The sequence below is a fragment of the Tachysurus vachellii genome, chromosome 14 (genome assembly GCF_030014155.1).
Source record: "Tachysurus vachellii isolate PV-2020 chromosome 14, HZAU_Pvac_v1, whole genome shotgun sequence".
Classification (NCBI taxonomy): domain Eukaryota; kingdom Metazoa; phylum Chordata; class Actinopteri; order Siluriformes; family Bagridae; genus Tachysurus; species Tachysurus vachellii.
This window is the reverse complement of record NC_083473.1, coordinates 23,104,818-23,123,475: the sequence shown is the minus strand read 5'-3', so window position 1 is coordinate 23,123,475 and position 18,658 is coordinate 23,104,818. Positions and strand designations below refer to the sequence as shown.

The 18,658-nt window shown below is 41.5% G+C and overlaps 1 protein-coding gene across 1 annotated transcript in view; it reads right to left on the bottom strand.

The window, feature by feature from the left end:
• Positions 1 to 902: 902 nt before the first annotated feature.
• The window catches only part of pdzrn4 (PDZ domain containing ring finger 4), a 58,654-nt gene continuing 40,898 nt past the window's right edge, over positions 903 to 18,658 (bottom strand). Inside the window, exons 4-8 of the mRNA XM_060886747.1 lie at positions 16,287 to 16,385; positions 9,893 to 9,955; positions 6,014 to 6,115; positions 4,998 to 5,147; positions 903 to 3,639 (exon numbers count right to left, since the gene is read on the bottom strand). Coding sequence (XP_060742730.1) covers positions 2,230 to 3,639; positions 4,998 to 5,147; positions 6,014 to 6,115; positions 9,893 to 9,955; positions 16,287 to 16,385 — 1,824 coding nt within the window. The 3' untranslated portion in view covers positions 903 to 2,229. The remainder of the gene's footprint in view (positions 3,640 to 4,997; positions 5,148 to 6,013; positions 6,116 to 9,892; positions 9,956 to 16,286; positions 16,386 to 18,658) is intronic.

Sequence of the window (18,658 nt, the reverse complement as noted above, 5' to 3'; positions counted from 1 at the left end):
TAATAAACCATTGGGTTGGGGAAGATGATTTTAATTGTGATTCTGTTGAGTAAAAAGCAGAGAATCACAAGCTAGAGAGGTCATTTAGACCAAACCGAATGGGATTCATTAACCTCTCCATAAAGTGCAAAGAAATCTCCACTCTTCTGTTATTTATGCTTAAAACATAAAGAGACCACGGCGGAAACTTAAAATGAAGCAACCAACGTGATCCGCTTTAAATTATAGACTGGAATGAAAAAAAAAGACAAAAAAAACGAGGTCAAAGTCAAAAAGTTGTGTTCTCTCCTAGAAAAGGAGCATAAATGCCTAATACATGGCGTACAAAGTAATCGCCTAGTGTTCGATTAAGGCAAATTTAACATGCTGATGTACAAGTAACTAATTACTCATCAGAGGTGGGAGTAAGTCACACATGTGCAAGTCACAAGTAAGTCTCAAGTCATGAATGTCAAGTCAAAGTCAAGTCGAGTCTTTTTTAATATTTGTCAAGCAAGTCTCAAATTTGCGACTTAAGTCTGACTCGAGTCAAGTCGAGTCCCCCATCTCTGAGTCATTTAGCTCAAGTCCGAGTCAAGTCTCGAGTCATGAATGTCAAGTCAAAGTCGAGTCTTTTTTTAATATTTGTCAAGCAAGTCTCAAGTCTCAAATTTGCGACTTAAGTGTGACTCGAGTCAAGTCGAGTCCCCATCTCTGAGTCATTTAACTCAAGTCCGAGCCAAGTCTCGAGTCATGAATGTGAAGTCAAAGTCAAGTCGAGTCTTTTTTTAATATTTGTCAAGCAAGTCTCAAGTCTCAAATTTGCGACCTAAGTCTGACTCGAGTCAAGTCATACGACTCGAGTCCCCCATCTCTGGTACTCATTACCCTCAATAGAGTTCAACAGGAAAACAACAGAGGGGGCATAGAGAATGTTTTTTATTAGAAAAAAAAACCAACAATTTATTTCAAAGTATCACAATGACCACACATTCACCTGGCCAGGAAAGCCTACTACATATCACTTGAAATAAGACAATCAACATTTAGTCAGTACAATTACAGAAATGTACATTTCTACATTTACATAGCTTCTTTAAAAAAAAGGCATTTTAATGATGGATTTGTAGTAAAGACACGAGTCCATAGTATTCGTTTGCTTGTAGTTACGTTTCGGAGAAACTACACTACATAACTGATCCTGCTCTGTGTTTCCTCACATATAAAGGCCACTGTGTTGGAAGTAACGTAATCATAGCATTTTGCCAAACGTTCCTATTCGCTTGTACAGATCCATTATATCACACCATCCTTCATTTTTGTGTTTGGTTTTGTATTTGTTGTATTTTCACACCTTTTAAACCGAGTTAAACTGTCAATTTCGGTTAGAAATAAAACGTCAGTATACCGAAGACCTTCGTTAACTGAGTTCACCAACATCGTACTTTAACTCAAATATTTTTCAGACTTTATACAGTCATTTATTTCCTGGTTCTCGTTATTCTTTCATGGTGCTTTGCTTTGCACAGTGTTATGTTTGTAACACCCGGGATTCACCTGATCAACTAATTATGAAGCCCTTGAGGAAACAATTCAGTTCAGAGTGCTCACTGGACTGGAAAGTCGATTAACGATGTAACGCTGTAGCATCAATCGTGTGAAATCTTTAAAGAAACCGTGTTTGTCCAGAGGCGCTACCATTCGTCTGCTGGTATCGGCCTGTTGCTGGTGGCTGGTTTGGTCAGACTCTTACAGTGTAACTGAGTGAGTAAGGTTCTCCAGAGAAATGCTGGATTTTGTGTCTAGGTGCGAGATATTATGTTGAATGTCCATTCAAGTTCCAGCTGAAACAATGAAACCGGCACGGAAACCAAAAACGAAAAGCTGATACCGTAATTACATGGCAGTTTATTTCCCAAAGAACACAAATCTGAATATGAGTACATACTGTAACAGAGGTAAGGATGCAGCAAATACTAAAAAAGAGCAGCTTTTAACACAAATTAGCACTTTGGAATTTTTGCACCAAAGAGTTTCTCACTGCAGGTGTCATGAAAACCCTCGAAATTTGTGAAAGAAAAAAATCCCATTACAAATGTGATGAACCTGTCAATAAACTGTTTACAAAATGTTCATTCAAAGTTACAAAGTGAGAAAAATACTTTTTTTTCCTCTCATAAAAATCGCCACATTGAACGAGGCAAAAGTAGATCGTACCACATGGGGTAGAGTTTGAGTCAGAGTGGCTCTCTATACAGTTGTAACTGAAAGGAAGGCATTGTGAACTTTGGCCCCTTCGGGTGCTTTTGCTCCATGCGTCATTAGCTCCTGAATGGTCATCCAGTTGTCCAGGATCTTCTTGTTGCGCTTTTTCATCATCTTGCGTTGACTAAGTTCGATGATGCTGAGCTCTTTGCGGCCCTCGCCACTGCTCTGCGGGCACTCTTTCAGACTCTCGAGGCGGCAGCGCTGCATAAATTCACGCCGTCGCCGCTGCTCCTTGGCCCTCAGCAACTGCTGCTTGCGCTCTTCCTTGCTCCAGTAGCGGCCCATCTTCATCTCGCTCATGGTATCGTCGTCCGTGGTCATACCGCCGCTGCGTTCCTCTTTGATCTTAAGTGCTCGCTCGCGCAGCAGCCGGTCCCGAACTGGCCGCTTGGTAATGTAGCGTGTGCCGTCACTGCGCACCTTTACCTTCCACTCAAGTTTTGGCTCAGAGGGCTGCGCAGGAAGACTGAGCTGACATTGTGCGTATTCTACAGCCGAACTTTGCTGAATCAGCTGCATGTAGCTCTGATAGTGTGTGGCGTGGGCTGGGATGTCTACGTGCTGGTGCCGAGGGGAGAGGTAGGGGATGCGTGATCTTAACGTTCTCTCTTTCCTTGGTAAGCTCTCTTCCTCTGCCGGGGGTGTCTGCTCCGATTCAGAGGGGTTGCTGTGGTCAGGGCTGCCACTCGGAGCCCTTCTTACAGGGGGACAGGGGGCGGAGCTACGTCCCAAAAGCATAGTGCTCCTCAGGTTTTTCTGATTGGTCAGGCTGACTAGTCTCTGCACAGAATGTTCTGGTGAACGGTCCATGAGTAGAGGCGTACTCCGTGAGCTCTCCGCCGTGTTATAAGCACTGGAGCTGTCCTTGTCTGACTTCTCTGGACGTTCACTTATGTGGGCCAGCTTTCCTCGGTGAGGACTCTGCTTCCCTTGCTCTTTGGCAGATCCATCTTGCTGCAGTTCCCTTTTTCTGAGCTGCTGTGCCTGCATGATGCTCTGGCATTCCAGCTCAATGCTACGCAGTTCCTCGTTGAGGAGCCGAAGCTCGCGCTCCATACCGCCGCTACCGCCCTGTTCAGTCAGGCTGCACTCGATGGTGCTGCTGCGGCTATAGAAAAGGTCATACTCTCCGCTGTTACGAATTTGGCACTTTAGCTGCAGTAGCTGCTGGTAGCACTCGCCTTCAGAACGTCCTTCCTCTTCTTTTGGTGAGTCTTGGTCCTCCCGTCGCTGTCTCAGACACCGGGAGAGTCTCTTCTGGAGCTGGGCCAGAACACTCTGCTCAGAGCTATCAGCCCCATGGTGCATGGATCCAGCAGCACAACTCCTGTCCTGGCTGGAGGAGCAGGAAGCACTGCTGCCCATCACATCCTCCTGCTTTGCTTTCCTGACCTGAAAAGACAAATCAAAATTATATTTTAAAAAGATCTGTTTGGAGTAGCATTAACCAGCAAATTCTTTCAAGTTAATTGTTTATTGATTTTCACAGCATTTTTTTCATCTGGCAAATGGCAAAAAATGCATTAACAGCTAATTCTTCTAATCATCCATGCATTTTCTTGCAATATGTCGCATATACAGTATGCAATGTGCTACAAAAGACACATGGATGCAGCAAGCCAGCTTGGGCTGCATGCAGAGCTCTTGGCTGAGAGCCAGGAATGGCTGCAACTTTGTGTGTGTGTGTGTGTGTGTGTGTGTGTGTGTGTGTGTGTGTGTGTGTTTGTCAACAGCTTCCTTTTGTTTCAGAAGACCTTCAGTTGTCATTTTTCAGAAATAATGGCAGGATTTCTAGAGGTTTATATTTTGTACTACTTTAGGCATCATCTTACCAGCTGCAGGTTCAACCCCAGATCATGCCTTGGCTTCGATTTTGGTCACAGCCTTCTGCACTTATTTCTGCCTTACCTCCTGTCACCGATCACATCCCTGTGTTTGGCCTTGATCTCATGCATGTTCCACACTCAAATCTCAAGCCTTTTTCCTTCCCCAAATGCAGTCCCAGACTCTCTCCATCTCTCAGTCTGTGTGTCTCAGTCCCAGCCCATGACTCATGACACATTTCATCCCCTGACTGAGCTTTAGTTTCAGCCCTTAATGCAGCTGCAGTGTCATATCCAGTTCTACCCAATCCTGTTTTTGTCTTGACCCAATTTTTGCCCCAGACTTTGCTCCATATATGAGACTCAATCAAAGGACTCAATCACTTTTCCCCATTGAGAAGACAGTGCTATAGTACTGTAAGGTTTCCAAGGTTGCAGCACCACCACCTGTACTATCCAGTGATCTGTGTGTCACCCTCATGATCCATGCATTAAGAAGTGAATATTTTTCATAGAAGCTTTATATTTGGCTCTGGATTTCGTTCTACCCCAGCACCACCACCCCCCCCCTTCACATGTTCAGGGTTACTGGCTTTATTATGTCCCAATACCATGTGCATATTTACTTGTCTGTCTTCATCTTGCAGGGGTGATTCCAATTTTAGACCCTGTACCTCAGTTCCTACTTCTTAGCCTCCTGCATTGCTAGTTTTCTAATACCCGTGCCGTGTTGTTTACCTGTTTAACAGACCGTATACGACTCTGTTTTAAACTCGGTCTGCTGTTTGTAATAAGTGAGGACATGTTTTTTATTTATTTATTTATTTTTAAAAAGTCTTTTAAAAAATAGGACTAAAAAGTCCTCTTGAACAACATGCTCAACCATCACCACCCATGTATAATATTCAGTAATATTCCCCAACCAACCTGCTCTTCTTCTTCTTCTTCTTCTTCTTCTTCTTCTTCTCTGGCTGCTCTCTCCATCTCTTCCTCCTCTCTTCTTTGTTCTTCTAGCATTTCCATTTTGAGTTCTTCTAAAAACTCGGTGTGCTCATCATCCAACCAGGCCTCTTCCAACTGCAGACATCAGATAGAGAGATTAACCCTTTTACATAAACTGGATATAAATACTATAACAAAGACAAAAGAAACAAAACAGAGCATTATTTGAACCTTGGGAATTGGGAATTGCTTTCATATTGGTCTACTGACTTGTGCTAGACAGATCATGGTCTTGTACTGTAAAACAAGCCTGCACGTTTTATCAAATTTTGCAATGCTTATTAGATTGCTGCAGCATAATAAACTTTGTGTCTGGTATTTAATGAAGCAGGCTCTCATATCAGATGGTCAATATACAGCATGATGGCCTTCTGACCCTCTTCTTTAATTTCTTACATCAGCTCTCTGTCTGGTGCGTGGCCATAAACCATGATCCATATTTATGGATTCAAATTTATTATCAGAGAAGCATTTAATTACAGGGAGATAGAGAAGAGAGTCCATTAATGGTGGGACGAGCTCCGCCGCTCCGGTCTGTCAGGGCCGTTCGACTCGGTCAAAGGTTTAAATTCATACGGCATTAGTATGCAATTATTTTTTTTATGGGTGACTGCTGGAAGTCAATTACACCGACAAAGCAAGAAAAATAAAACATGACCGGGTGAACGTGTCGGTCATCAGCATGGAATGAGGGCCGGACACACCCTGTGCTCTGGGTATGTTTACTGGCAGAAATAAAATTAAATGCCAAGCTTTTTAATGCTCTGTTGAGTGCTGAAGAAAACACCTTTAAGAGTCAGAGGCTACAACAGATGAGGCTATTATGGTGTCTAATGGTGTGTAATTCTTGCTCTTTGCTGCTATTATTTCCCTGTTGGTGTGAAGGGATTCAAGTGCACTTATGTGTGTGTGTGTGTGTGTGTGTGTGTGTGTGGGTCCACCTGCATCTCTGGTCTGGCTACAAGCAGTACAATGCTTCTAGTGTCCTCACAAGACAGCAAAGCCACTGCTTCCTCTCTGTTCTGCACATCCTGACCATTTATCTGCAGAGGAAACACAGTGATAGTCAAGATCACTCTCAGTCTCAACTAAAGACACTAAAGATAATCGTTTTATTCGTGACACATTTTCCTTTGTAGAAAAGAAAAGAAACACACAGCAAACAAAGGAGGGATGATTATGAACTCTGTCACAAATGCTCCATAAACAATCCGACAGTCAATAAAACTAAATCGAAACTACACATCAGAACGTTCTAAACCTGGTAATACTTTTACAAATCATGAGCCAAATGTCATACACAGTGTAAAATTTACAAGGTAACGTCATATCATATTGTATATTTTAGCAATAAATAGTATATTTTAGTATATTTTCTTAAACAGGTTAATAAACGGTCATAGACACACACACACACGTCAAGCACACAAACATGCCAAACACACTCACACACACACATACCAAACACACACACACAGACATGCCAAACACACTCACACACACACACTCACACAGACATGCCAAACACACACACACACACACACACACCAAACACACACACACAGACATGCCAAACACACACACACTCACACAGACATGCCAAACACACACAAACATGCCAAACACACTCACACACACACATACCAAACACACACACACACACACACACACACACACACACACACAGACATGCCAAACACACTCACACACACTCACACAGACATGCCAAACACACACACGCCAAACACACACAAACATGCCAAACACACACACTCACACAGACATGCCAAAAACACACACACACACTCACACACACACACATACACAACAAGCAAACTCGTACTGTGAAAAAAAATAGCTAAGCTTTTTTTAATACATGCATTTATTCAAATGTTATATTCATATGCATTATTCATGCATTATATCAATGTCTTATTGGTCTGACAAGTCATGACATTTTATCATAACTACAGCAAACATAATGTAAGTAATAACATTTTTTTCTCTGTTCATTAACAAACCAAAACCTATTTTTTTAAACTAACATTAATAACGTTGCCTAACCTAATATTTTAACCTGAATTTCTCCCTGTTAAGTCTGACTGGGTTCGAGATGTGATCGTACATTTGGGGTGTTTGTACGAATATGACAAACAAAACAAAAATGGCCGCCAAACAAAACAAAAATCAAAACAAACGTGTAGCCAATGAGCAGAAAGGGGCGTGTCTTGACAATATGGGCGGAGAGAGTGTTCAGTGCGCATGTGTGACATTAGCAGAAAGCGGTTTTAACATTGACATGGAGGATAAAAACAAAGAAAGAAAGAGAAGAAAGGCTTACGATAAGGTAAGAAGTAGGACGTGTTAATATAGGATCAGCTTTCCAGCGCTGGAGAGAACTGAAGGAGCAGGAAGTTGGTCACATATTCACAGATTGGAGTTTCCTGAGTCAATAACTCCTGAGCTAAACACTGTTACTACACAAATAACACCTCTTTTCTATCGTAGTAATGTAGAGACGCAGCTACAACCGTGTTTTGTGTAGTAACAGTGTTTATCTCAGGAGTTATTGACTCGGGAAACTCCAATCTGTGAATATGTGACCAACTTTACTTAAGACGCCGAGGCGCTTTTTTCCTTCTCGATAGGTGAGTAACGTTGGTTTTGCTTTGTTACACAGAACTAATATATGCCTTTGTCCTTTACATGATTATGCTTGTGTGTCATTTTTGCTTGTTTGTTTATCTACAATCGTATTGTTCTTCCCTTCAGCTATGATAAAGACACATTTCTTTCCAGTAGTTGCCTGGGTTACGTATGTATGTGTGGGCGGAGCTATCGATACAGGGGTGGGACCCGTTTGGGTTAGGGGCGTGTTTGTTTTGGTGATTTCAAATGTCAACATTGGCTTTCAAACAACGGAGACCCCACCTTTAATTCCGAGAGACCTAATCTTACAACACCTGATGTTGAGGAAACCAGTGAGAAGGAACTGGCCTGAAAGCACTGATGCTGAGAGTCATTAACAAACGTTAACACACTCTTTCAAAAGCCTTCTTTTCTTGTTGTAAGTGCAAGCAGTAAATGATATTTAGGAGGTCATGTTTCCTTGTTGCATATGAAGGAAAAAGCTCATGAGACAGAGCATTTGCGTTCGTGAGTGCTTCCTGCCTGCATCCACCCAGCCACACAATTAAGTGCCCTGTGACAGCCAGCGTCCATCTTTTCCCAAGATGAGTAATAGTGCAGTCATGGCTGGGATAACAGTTTCTACCCTGCAAACCTGAACCGATCGCTTGCCGACACACACACACACTTACACACACACACACACACACACACACACACACACACACACACACACACACACACACAACCATGTATTCATTTACAAAGAAGCACACATTTATAAGCATGTGAATCCACCCACACACACACATACACACACATACACACACACATACACACACACACTAGCCTGACACAGACTCATGTGCCAGCCTCGAGGCAGTTGTTGTGAATTTCTATGAATGCCAAACAGACTTGGTCAGGTCAGGACAAGCATGACAGCTTCTGCTGTTTCTTTTCTTGTCTCAAGAAGTTTCTGGTCAAAATGTTCCTATGAGAATATTTGTTTTCTTACAATAGGAAATTCATATATTTTATTTTATTGTTTTTTATTCAATTTCCACACTAAAAATAGAACTGTTACAGTGATTTCTTTTTCCAGTGAGCCAAAAGAAGATTATCAGTTAAGGTCACTAGAACATCCTAAATAGCCAACTTCATATTTTCCTTGGGATCAGCAGAAAATGGATTAATTTTTGTGAATCTGTGGTTATATCCAAAAATATCTAGTTGAGAAGTGCAGAACCTCCAGAGAGCCTGTAATAACCCACTCGAAAAATTCTCCACAGAGAGACATTAACACTTCACGTGACCAGCACAGCAACACTGCTCCTGGCTAATGATGCCAGGGAGATCTCATCACTGTCCAGGGTGTACACACACACACACTCACACACACACACACACACACACACACACACACACACACACACACACACACACACACACACACACACACACACACACACACACACACACACACTCACACACACACACTCACACACTCACAAACACACTCACACACTCACACACTCACTCTCACACACTCATACACACACACACACACACGCGCACACACACACACCAGCAAACACACACCCACACACACACACAAACACACACGCACACACACACTCTCACTCTCACACACTCACACACACACACACACTCACACCAGCAAACACACACCCACACGCACACACAAACACACATGCACACACACACTCACTCTCACACACACACACACACACACACACACTCACACTCAAACACCCGCAAACACACACCCACACGCACACACAAACACACATACATACTCCCACACACCCACACACTCACTCTCACACACACGCACACACACAAATGGAAAAAGATCCCAAGTAATGATCCTGTAAAGACCATTTGGAAAACTTTAGAAATTTATCAGTGTCTAAGATATAGTCTCTCTCTCTCTCTCTCTCTCTCTCTCTCTCTCTTAAGGACTGCTTCTAAGCCTTACTAAACTAGGATTCAAACATGTGTGCTTCCCCTGTGGGCTGTCTTTGCTGACTCCTACACCAAGAGGGGTTACATGCAGACTTAATGCGCAGCCATTAAAAATGAAAGAGCCCTCTAACTGCGAGACGGTGGCTGACCTGCCAGAGGAAAGAGCTCCTCATGAGTGTATAATGAGGACTGAGAAGTAACGTTACCTGCAAGATACGGTCCCCTTCCCGGATACGACCATCACGGGCTGCGATGCTATTAGGTCCAATCTAAGAAAGAGTGAAAGAAAGCATCGTTGTGGATGAACAGATATGCATTGCATAAGTCACTGGTGTTTTTTTTTTAAACACTCACACTATTTTTGCAGTCTATTGTTGTTGTCTCTCAAGGTGAAGAACAAAGTGTGAGTGACAGTAATGCATGCCATATTGCGAGTGAAAAATCACAATAAATCAATCAGACGCAAGCGGCTTGAACGCTGACACAAAAGAACAAGCCGCTGAGCATCGCGGTAGCGAAGAACCTGGCAGATGTTGAAAGTGCCAGAGTAGTGAAGGATTTTTCAGTCAGTCATAAAGCTGCAGTCGAACAAATCAAAAACACTCTCTAAGATGCAGTCGTAATGTCTCAAAGATGTCTTTAAAAACAGGACCACATGTGCATGACCTTTGAGAATTTCCCACAAGATAGAAACAGCAGGTAAACCTTAAGAACTTAAAAGCAAGGCTACAAATTGCTATAAAGTGCATTAAATGAAGCATAAATTTGCAGTCGGTTGCACAAGCTGTCGTAACTATGTGAAAAATATTGAGAGTATAGAATTGTGCGTAATAAAGTACTACACAACTAGCAGGGGGGATGTGGTATACTAGTGTTGGGCTACCAATCGGACGGTTGTGAGTTTAATGCCAGGTGCACCAAGCTGCCAACGTAGGGCCCCTGAGCAAGGCCCTTAACCCTCAATTGCTCAGCTGTGTAAAAATAAAATTACATTTACAGTATTTAGCAGACACTCTTATCCAGAGTGCCTTACATTTTTCTTATTTTCAGTTTATACACCTGAGCAATTGAGGGTTAAGGGCCTTGCTCAGGGGCCCTGCAGTGGCAACTTGGTGGACCTGGGATTCGAACCAGTGACCTTCCGATCAGTAGTCGAACACCTTAACCACTGAACTACCACATCCCATTATTAGATAATGTAAGTCGCTCTGGATATAAGGGCGTAAGCTAAATGATGTAAATGTAAATGTAGTGGTTAAGGTGTTGGACTACGGTTTGATTGGTTGTTAGTTCAAATCCCAGGTCTACTAAGCAAGGCCCTTAACCCTTAGTTGCTCAGTTGTGTTTAAAAAAAAAGAGAGAGATAAAATGTAAGTCACTCTCAATAAGGGCCTCTGCAAAATGGTGTAAATAACAGGTTTCACCCTCATCAACCAAACAGAAACTTTATCTGATAGCAAGAGGAAATGTAAAATTTAAATGTTATTTAAATAGCTTGTGCTTTGAAATAAATCGAATCCATCTCTTAAACAGCTTTAAAATTAATCTGCATTTGTTAAAAAATAGAAACAAAAACAAACATTGCATTAACAGAATAATATTTTCAGAAGTTTATAATGTGCATCTTTACTGGTGATGTGTTAGAAGGTGTCAGAAGGTTAAATAATGAAACATTCATTCATTCACTCCTTTTCTACCGCTTATCCGAACTACCTCGGGTCACGGGGAGCCTGTGAGGCTCAGGCGTCATTGGGCATCAAGGCAGGATACACCCTGGACGGAGTGCCAACCCATCACAGGGCACACACACACACTCTCATTCACTCACACAATCACACACTACGGACAATTTTCCAGAGATGCCAATCAACCTACCATGCATGTCTTTGGACCGGGGGAGGAAACCGGAGTACCCGGAGGAAACCCCCGAGGCACGGGGAGAACATGCAAACTCCACACACACAAGGTGGAGGTGGGAATCGAACCCCCAACCCTGGAGGTGTGAGGCGAACATGCTAACCACTAAGCCACCGTGACCCCCAATAATGAAACAATTTATATGAAATTTTGTTGAAATATATTTGTTTTAGTTTATTCGGACACGTATGTTATAGGCAAGATTTCTATTTTGGACAAATCCATTTTTTTTCATAAGGATTTGGTAATTTATATATATAAAAATTACAAAATATACCGTAACTTTCTGAAGGATGAGCAAAAAATCTGAACATGGCTGCATTATACAGGCCTGGAAACATGACCAGAAAAAATTCATCTGTCTGATGGTTGTAGACTTCAGACAGTGCGGAACATTAATACTCATTAAACTCAAGTTTCACTGGCTGTAAAGGCTCGACTGGTTCTCTAGTTTAACCACCCCATAGATCCTCTGTCACTAATGATACTAAACAAGAGGGCAGGTCCATCTTTCGGTGGCTAATCCATTTTCGTCTTGCCTCATTTATTTCAACCCTCTATCCAATCACGACGCTTCTCCAGAGATGACTGACAATTGGAGTGTTCCATCTTTATAACACATTCCAGGCCTTCTCGGAGTCGCAGCTCTTTAGACTGATGACCTGCTACACCGCGTGTGCTCGTACTGACACGGCCATCCTGCCTTTAAGAGATACCGCTGATATGTGCTGCTGATCTGTATTGCTTTCAGTTGTAGCATTCTGTCTTGGAGATAGTCATCTAGAGAGACTTTAAATGCTATCTCATCAAACCAAAAGCTCTGACCTAAAGATTTATCACGGTGCAGAATTATCGTGACTAGTTACTGCAGATCGTGCTTAGATCAATATTATGACTACTATAGCTTTTATTCTTGTATTATTCTAACAAATGAATCATTTGTAAAATGAAAATCTTATCCCACTTTCTAGATGAATATCCTTTTCTTATAAAATGCATTAAAATACAGTTACTGGGATCTCGCTTTCCAGTTTTACAACCTTGTGAGCAAAGGCTGTACATCAAGAGCAGCTATAATATGGTACATAGAACAGGCCACAGATCTGCAGTCTTCAATTTTATGGAGTGAAGATTTTAATAAGCCTGTAACCACTGACTGGCTCCGACATATCTATATTCAGTGCGAGTCTTTCTGAGTACATTGAAGCTCTGATGCAACTTCAAATGAATCAGGGAGTAAGTTTGGCAAAACAGAGGAGAGTGCGAGAGAAAAAGCCACTTGGAAAAATCTTACACATGTATACCATGATAACTGGAGAGACGTTATTGTTACGCTGGTAAAACTGATTCAGTAATAGCTAACCTTAACTACAACGTGAGTTTTATGAATTCATGCATGAATAATGACCACCTTAAAGGTGGGGTGCCGAGTCGGGCCGCCAAACAAAACAAAAACAAAACAAACGTGTAGCCAATGAGCAGAAAGGGGCGTGTCTTGTCAATATGGGCGGAGAGAGTGTTCAGTGCGCATGTGTGACATTAGCAGAAAGCGGTTTTATCATTGACATGGAGGATAAAAACAAAGAAAGAAAGAGAAGAAAGGCTTACGATAAGGTAAGAAGTAGGACGTGTTAATATAGGATCAGCTTTCCAGCGCTGGAGAGAACTGAAGGAGCAGGAAGGCCTGCGATGGGACGCCGAGGCGCTTTTTTCCTTCTCGATAGGTGAGTAACGTTGGTTTTGCTTTGTTACACAGAACTAATATATGCCTTTGTCCTTTACATGATTATGCTTGTGTGTCATTTTTGCTTGTTTATCTGCAATCGTATTGTTCTTCCCTTCAGCTATGATAAAGACACGTTTCTTTCCAGTAGTTGCCTGGGTTACGTATCAGTTTTTATCTCGGTCTGTGTTGGGAGTTAAAGGTGGGGTCTCTGTTGTTTGAAAGCCAATGTTGACATTTGAAAACACCAAAACAAACACACCCCTAACCCAAATCGGTCCCACCCCTGTATTGATAGCTCCGCTCACACGTACATACGTAACCCAAAGCGACCTCTGCGTCCCATCGCAGGCCTTCCTGCTCCTTCAGTTCTCTCCAGCGCTGGAAAGCTGATCCTATATTAACACGTCCTACTTCTTACCTTATCGTAAGACTTTCTTCTCTTACTTTCTTTGTTTTTATCCTCCATGTCAATGTTAAAACCGCTTTCTGCTAATGTCACACATGCGCACTGAACACTCTCTCCGCCCATATTGACAAGACACGGCCCTTTCTGCTCATTGGCTACACGTTTGTTTTGTTTTTGTTTTGTTTGGCGCCCCGACGCGGTTTTCTGAAGCATTTCTCAAACAACGGAGACCCCACCTTTAAGGATATTAAGTTGTGAGTTTATACAAACTTTGTGCATATTCATTGTAGACTATAGAGAAAAATATATTTTGCCGTTTCCAATGATTCCAATATTACACTGAAATGTGTCTCTCACATTGCATATTATGGTTTGAGTTCAAATGTTTGGGTTTGGTCCCAGTCCCAGATATATTGGATATATGCCTCTGCTCAAACAATCACTGTTTGCTCAATGTGCGGTTAAGGATTTGAACATCATCTCTCCTGAGAGACAGTTCACACAGTTCTACACAAGAAAAACTTGCCAAGTCATGAACTGCTTGCAAGTCATTTCAGTAATCTGACCAGGCCACGCAGAAAATCACGTTTAGTACGATTTAGACTAAATATGGAAAAACCTTCGCTGCTGCAGATTTACTGCCGTAGTTTTTGAGCTTTGAATACAGCTGCTCTAAGTTCACAAGGTTACAAGACTCTCTGCACAATTTACTGGCAACAGGGCTGACAACAAAGTACCGTAGAAAAGAAATCACAAACGTATTGCACTGTAACTTTAAACATATAGAATAGAGCTGAGCTATTTGTGGTGGCTCGGTCGGTGATTACGGCTTTTAGTTTCAGATCAGAAGGTCATGTGTTCAAATCCCATTCTTATATAATTAAATAATTACATTTTTTTTTTTTTTACTTTTCTATGAAAATATTGCAACTATTAGGCTAGTTAAAAAAAAAACAGAAAAGTCTTACTTAAGAAAAACTATACATTTTTAAAGCACTACTTTCTGTTTACATTCATTGGCGCTATTAAACACCACTTTTGGAGTGTGACTGTCACAACCTGGGATGGAAGGAGACAGACCCGTACGCAGGATAGCTTCAAATGAAAGGGGTTTAATAAATAATGACGACAAAGACAGAAATGACGATAACTGAAACAATACAAATGACGACACTTAACAATGACTAGACATGACAAAGGGGTAAACGTAACTAATGATTCCGCGCTGTCATCGGCAACGCGGCTCACTTAAATATAAAAGACAATGATGACACAATAAGGATCAGGTGTGACGACGGGGAGGAGCAGACGAAGGCGGGGCAGACACGTGACGAGGAACGACAACAAATGCACATGGCCAAAAAGTCCGGGCTGAGTCCTGACAGTCACATAACAAAAAAATTCAATGCTGATTGTGGGCAAAAACCAAAACAGGCTCAAATTCTGGTACAAACAGATAACAGACCCTTAACCTTCAGCTCAGTTGTAAAATGTTTTCAAAACCATCAACCAAATCTACAGCATTATGTATTATTTCATACTAGGTGCTTAGGGGCCCGACAGGGGCAGCTTGGTGGATCTGAGATTCAACCTCATGACCTTCTGAGCGCTAGTCTACCACATCCCTAAATACGTTTACACTCGTTTATCGTTGTCTGTTGCCAGTAATATATTGTGTAATGAACAGTCGATTGTTTTACAGTATACAGTATCGCTCACGATACTCTATTACCGCGCGGTGAAATCTGACACACTTTCAGAATAAATAAAGCACAATCCGGTCGTATCTATCAGTCAAAAGCACTTAGCGGAGCATCAGACTCAGATACGACTTTTGATTAAGTCGTATTTGCAGCGGGTGCTTTCTCTCATTTACATGCTCCCCCAATGACTCCCAGAATAGGAATAATAATCAGAGGCATATTTTTCTTTGTCAACATCACAGAAAATCCTCAAAGAGTGAAAAACAACACGGGCTCTTGCTGTGATATGCATCCGATTTCATAAATATTTAATGAACACCATTATTACCAGGCGTTAAAAAAAATAGAAGAACTGTGTTGGGGTTTTTGTTTTGTTTTGTGTAAAGATATGAAATCCATCACAGTAGAAAGCTGCTGAAATACTGCATTACTTACTGCACACCCATATATAATATATATATATATATATATATATATATATATATATATATATATATATATATATATATATATATAATATATATATATATATAATATGTCTATGTTAGGCCCCAAAACTACCATTAACCCTTTAAACTCTCAGGACCTGACAGACCTGGCATAACTTTCATATTAATTTCAGTTTAGTTACTGAATAATTCATAGTTACTGGAGAATATGCTTTAAGATAAATAACTGAATAATAAGACAAGAGCCTTAAGGGGTTAATCCTGACTCACATGATCACATACATAATAAATAGGCTGAATAGAGGTTGTTAGAACTGCATTCTGTTTTGCAGGGGAAAAAAAAGTGAAACGACTGAATTTGGTTCGCTAACACACACACAAAAAATAGACGAAGCTCACCTCTGACACGTAGATAGCAACATCCTCTTCATCGTCCGTCCTGTAGCAGAGAGTGAGTCCGAGCTTCTCCTGACTGTTCTGGCGGCACAGCTCTACCTCCTATGAGGTGAAAACAATCATCACTTGATTATCCTGATTCCTTTAGATATCTGATATAATATTTGTGTCAATATCGATTACATGCAAGCAATAATACAGTAATGTGATCTAATAAAATTCTATATCCATGTATAAACTCATACAAACTCAAAGTTGCATTTTCCTCCTTGAGTTTTAGGATGTAAGGATATTTCCCAGACTTCTAAGACTTCACACCGGTGCTCTTATGCAGTCGGGTGCACTTCCAGTATTAATGATTACTGTGTAAATAAATTGTAGTTATGTAATTAAGCATTTATATATTCGAGCCATGATTGCTGTGCAGATGAAAAATTCATTTTCTGCTCCACAGCGGAGACAGAAAGAGAGCTCGAAATAAAGTCCGTGCATTGCTAACAATAACTGGCAACTTCACCAGGGAACATTTCATATTTGATTGACAGGCATGTGAAAGTGCAATCAATTTACAATTTTTGCAGTTTGACCTTGTAATCTTTATTCATGCATTGGAGTGAATGTTTTTTGGAAAATCCAATGCATCTTATGAGAAGAAATTATAGCAATGTCTGGAAACATTAGTTTCGATATCTATTTAACTGGAACACACAGGATCAGGGAGAGGTTTTAGGATCAATGTGCTGGAGTTTATTGGGCAAAATCAAATACACAATGCGAGTGAAAGTTGCAAGGGTTTTTAATTTAACACGAAACATCGAGGAATGAAGCAAAAGCATTTAGTCCCAGAACTTAGACACACTCAAGGGTAAGATTTTGTATATTCTTTGTAAACGGGAAGTGCTATTTATAATAATGCTTATTTATTATAATTAAAGGTGGGGTCTGAGAACTGAGTTGGCCCGGCAAACAAAACAAAAACAAAACTAACGTGTAGCCAATGAGCAGAAAGGGGTGTGTCTTGTCAATATGGGCGGAGAGAGTGTTCAGTGCGCATGTGTGACATTAGCAGAAAGCGGTTTTAACATTGACATGGAGGATAAAAACAAAGAAAGAAAGAGAAGAAAGACTTACGATAAGGTAAGAAGTAGGACGTGTTAATATAGGATCAGCTTTCCAGCGCTGGAGAGAACTGAAGGAGCAGGAAGTTGGTCACATATTCACAGATTGGAGTTTCCTGAGTCAATAACTCTGACTCAGGAAACTCCAATCTGTGAATATGTGACCAACTTTACTTAAGACGCCGAGGCGCTTTTTTCCTTCTCGATAGGTGAGTAACGTTGGTTTTGCTTTGTTACACAGAACTAATATATGCCTTTGTCCTTTACATGATTATGCTTGTGTGTCATTTTTGCTTGTTTGTTTATCTACAATCGTATTGTTCTTCCCTTCAGCTATGATAAAGACACATTTCTTTCCATTAGTTGCCTGGGTTACGTACGTATGTGTGGGGCGGAGCTATCAAAACAGGGGTGGGACCCATTTGGGTTAGGGGCGTGTTTGTTTTTGGTGATTTCAAATGTCAACATTGGCTTTCAAACAACGGAGAACCGAAGACCTGGTTAGTCTTTCCTACAATACGACTTGTGCACGTTTTCAGTTTGCAAGCACGTTGCGAGCACATTGCCGTGCCATATGGACTACTGACTGGAAGAGCCTTGGTGAAGTAAGAAGAATTTCACTGTGCGCTATCAGTATTCAGTACAAGTTCCCTAACACAAGTATATTCCAAGCAAAGCAAAGAGCAATGTAAAGCTAGCAAAGTGAGCTCTCTGCTGCATGTACTGCCAGAGGTCACGTCGTCTTCCTCCTCCTCCTTTTCGGTCTGTATTCATCAAACAGCGGTAGTCCGTCACGAACCCACCAGTCCAGGGGTCTTCACAGCTAATTATCCCCCAGAGCAGAAAGCCAAAAAGGAAGGCAACAGTATGTCCGGCTTTGTGTCTCTTTTTTTTTTTTTTGATGCACTGCAGCAGACAAGCTTTCAGATCTTTAATTGAATGTTTCTCCAAGTACCAGGCAACTGACCCGGGAACGGCGCTGGAAATAATTCCATCAAATCAAGACCAGTAAAAGACACTATGCAGTGAAAAAGCATTAGACTCACTCGTAGGTTCATCGCTTTAGTTTGACGAGTTTTAATCTATCACCTAAAGCAAATCATCAAGCTTTTGTCCATTCACTCAATCATCTTCTACCGCTTATCCGAACTACCTCAGGTCACGGGGAGCCTGTGCCTATCTCAGGCGTCATCGGGCATCAAGGCAGGATACACCCTGGACGGAGTGCCAACCCATCACAGGGCACACACACACACT